The sequence below is a fragment of the Notothenia coriiceps genome, unplaced genomic scaffold, assembly GCF_000735185.1.
Source record: "Notothenia coriiceps isolate Sejong01 unplaced genomic scaffold, NC01 NC01_scaffold00000339, whole genome shotgun sequence".
Classification (NCBI taxonomy): domain Eukaryota; kingdom Metazoa; phylum Chordata; class Actinopteri; order Perciformes; family Nototheniidae; genus Notothenia; species Notothenia coriiceps.
The window spans coordinates 12796567-12799795 of NW_011333040.1; the positions used below are offsets into that span (position 1 = coordinate 12796567).

Below are 3229 nucleotides of genomic sequence, written 5' to 3' on the forward strand. Positions count from 1 at the left end.
AACTGCATCATATGAACTTTATCACCAGGAGCGTCGTCCATATGAGTTGTAACTCTTGCCGGACATAGATTGACAAAACCGACCGGGAAATTTCCAGGGGGATAATATTACAAAAAGTTAGTTATATAATATCCATAGTCTATATATGTTTTTGTACAAGAGACTTCCACAAATTGGAGCCTTTATGGGTTTTGTCTAGTAACCGTCGTAGGCATATAGGGGAGACAAAAGTCTGGACAAAGTTTCACGACTAAGAGACAAGACAATGAAATCTACTTTTAATTCTCTGGGAGGGGTGCGGGGAGTCTTCTCTATAAACCAATTTCTCTTGTGTTACCTCGGAGCATCCTCCTCTAAGTCCACTATTCCACACACACCCCCCCCCCACAATGGAACCAACCACTAACCCGATTTACCAATGTGTTTCGGTTGGAAATACCCTGTAGTATTTTCCGGTTTTAGACTAGTCGAAGTAAAAAGTCTGTCCAAAAATATATTTTACCTAGTCCCTGTTTTTCACTCGTTTAGAAAAAAGGACTTTGAAAGTCTTAGAGAAATTGTGTCTCTTCACCTTTTCACCTAAAACGTATCTATCCACTGGAAATTTTTGTTGGCGGTCAGACATGACTCGACACATTTCTCACACGAAGAAGTCATGGAGCGGTGAGGACATCGAGACTGACTCCCGGGTGTGTCGGGGGCGTCCACGGGTCGACCTCGCAGGTGCTAGTTCTTTCCGATTACCTACTAGGTTAAGTGTAGACATTACGGGAAGACAACCCGCCCCCGGGAGGAGTACCATCTGCCTCGCAACCCCTAGGTCCTTATCGGTCAGCATGAATGTGTTACATCGGTCTCTATGTTCATAACACGTTACGTCGATGTAAATGAGTCTTTGAGCATTTCGGTTATCATAAAACCTCCTTGTAAAAGAAATGTGAAGATGAGAACGAGTTGAACGAAACGGGTGATACACCCGTGATTTCTTGTGTGCGAGATTGTATGTTGGCGCCGAAGGACTGTTTAAATGCATGTTAAATGCCCAGCATTCGGCGCCACTCGATGACGTAGTATACTTGAAATAGTGGCTCTGCAGCAGGTATACTCGACATTGAGAAACGGCCACAGACTCTACACTTCTACTTCACATTAGCCTCTCCCCCTGCAATGGGCCTCCTGACCCGGTCCCCCTCTCTCCCTGCAGCTGTACCTGGGCTCGTATCCTGACGAGCACTTCACAGAGAAGCCCGTGAAGAAGGCCATGGAGAGGTTCAGGAAGCAGCTTGCAGAGATAAGCCTCTCCATCAAGACCAGGAACGAAGGGAAGAAGCTGCCTTACTACAACATGTCTCCTGACAAAATCCCAAACAGTGTCGCCGTTTGAGGAATAAAATAATGTCTCAACTTGATATTTTGGCAAAAGCACATTGAAGTTCTGATATTACTGAGCAGTCCATGAATGCGTTTAGAAACCTTTGTGTGACCCGAGTGAGGGATTTGATACTTCTTTATGTTTAAATGCATAATGTGCTGACATAAAAAGTCAATTGAAAACCTCAAGTTTGCTGATAAACTGTTTTTTGTCACTTATTTGGGTGAAAATTACAGCAATTAAAATGTTTTGATTTAAATCAGCAGTTTGTTATTTCTTTCTGCTAATTTCTCGAGTATAAAACTGCAGCTTTTAAACTTTTCATCTAATAATAAGGATGCACCATCAACCTTCTCACATATTTTGTAACTTAAAAATCCTGTTCACATTTAAGTTCAGAACAAAAAAACACAAAGCGTTAAAAGTAACTTAATTTTTATTTGGTTGTTCTTTTTAATTCTACATACTTTGTTCAATAATGGGAAATTAAACTGAAAACACATCAATATTTCTTTTAAAAACATAAGTACTTTTACCAAATCCTTTACAGTTACTATTCCAAAGTAAATTCACAGACAAACTTGTGGAATGATATCATAAGACAGGGGAACACTCATATGTTCAAGTCCAGTCAGTAGTAAACAAATGTAGCTTTATGCAAGTTACACTATTCCCAGACATTAGAGTAAGGTACATTTTGACAGAAATACTGAAAACTTACACTGAGGCTGAGGAAGTATCTTTCATCCTCAGTCCATGTGCTGCTCAAAAGGATTATAAAATAAAGAAATCCGTTCATGGTTGTAGACCAGGGGTCTCAAACTCAAGGCCCGGGGGCCAAATCCGGCCCGCGACTTCATTTTATGTGGCCCCGCAAGAGCTTGCAAAGAATATAATACGTTTATTATACGGTTACATGCCACTTTACAGAAGCAGGTTGCCCATAAACTACATGTCCCACAATGCATCTCGTTCTGTGACATGCGCACTGAAGAGACTTGCCCTGGACTTCTGCTTTCAGACGTAGTTAATTACTAAGTTATATATCCTATCCGATAATAATCCAATTCAGTAGGCCAATAATGTAATATATACATTATTTATATATATATAATATATTTATATACGTTACAACCGGGCCCTTTGAGTGCAACCATTATGCCGAATGTGGCCCGCCATGAAATCTGAGTTTGACACCCCTGTAAAAGAAATAAAAGCTGGCCCGCCCTGTTAAATGTTTAAAGGTGGCCTCAAAAACTTCCGTTCTCAGACTTCATGTAAGGAGGCCAGCTCCTATGAGGTAGAAAATACAACAAAAAAAGAAGAAGCACAATCTAACATCCTTCATTAATCTTCCATCTCAGGGAAAGTAGATATTCCATGTTGTTTCATGTAATACAGGAAAACTTTAAAATTTGCACTGCATTGTGAATGATTATTGTCTGCAATAATTAAAATCATTTCATCAAGCAATCCACATTAAGGTGGAGCAACCAAGCCTTTTTAATCTTTCCCTATATGTTTTTTAAGCCTTATAGGAGTGATATAACAAAGAGTTGAAAGTGATTGTCTGGAAAAAAACTGTTGGTGTGTAAGTTGCATAAAATTAGACTAAATGAATTCTTTTTTTAATGAACAAAATTGTACTCTGTTTTCTTTTCAAAATAAATACAACACAAATGAAGAAATAATCATTTCATACCCAGAAGGACCAACCTGGACATTAAAACACCATTACATAACTATATAGAAAGAATATCAACAAAAGGGAGTAATTGCACTTTTTATCTGTCTAAATTGCACTGAAGGCCTTGCGGGTCGACGAAGGTTCAGAGAAAGCCTTCTCGTTTACTAGAT

At 39.3% G+C, this 3229-nt stretch overlaps 1 protein-coding gene across 1 annotated transcript in view; it reads left to right on the plus strand.

The window, feature by feature from the left end:
• Nucleotides 1–1600, plus strand: part of alox5a (arachidonate 5-lipoxygenase a) — a 33006-nt gene extending 31406 nt beyond the window's left edge. The window contains exon 14 of the mRNA XM_010772077.1: nt 1205–1600. Within this exon, the coding sequence (XP_010770379.1) occupies nt 1205–1384 (180 nt within the window). The 3' untranslated portion in view covers nt 1385–1600. The remainder of the gene's footprint in view (nt 1–1204) is intronic.
• The last annotated feature ends 1629 nt before the right edge of the window (nt 1601–3229 follow it).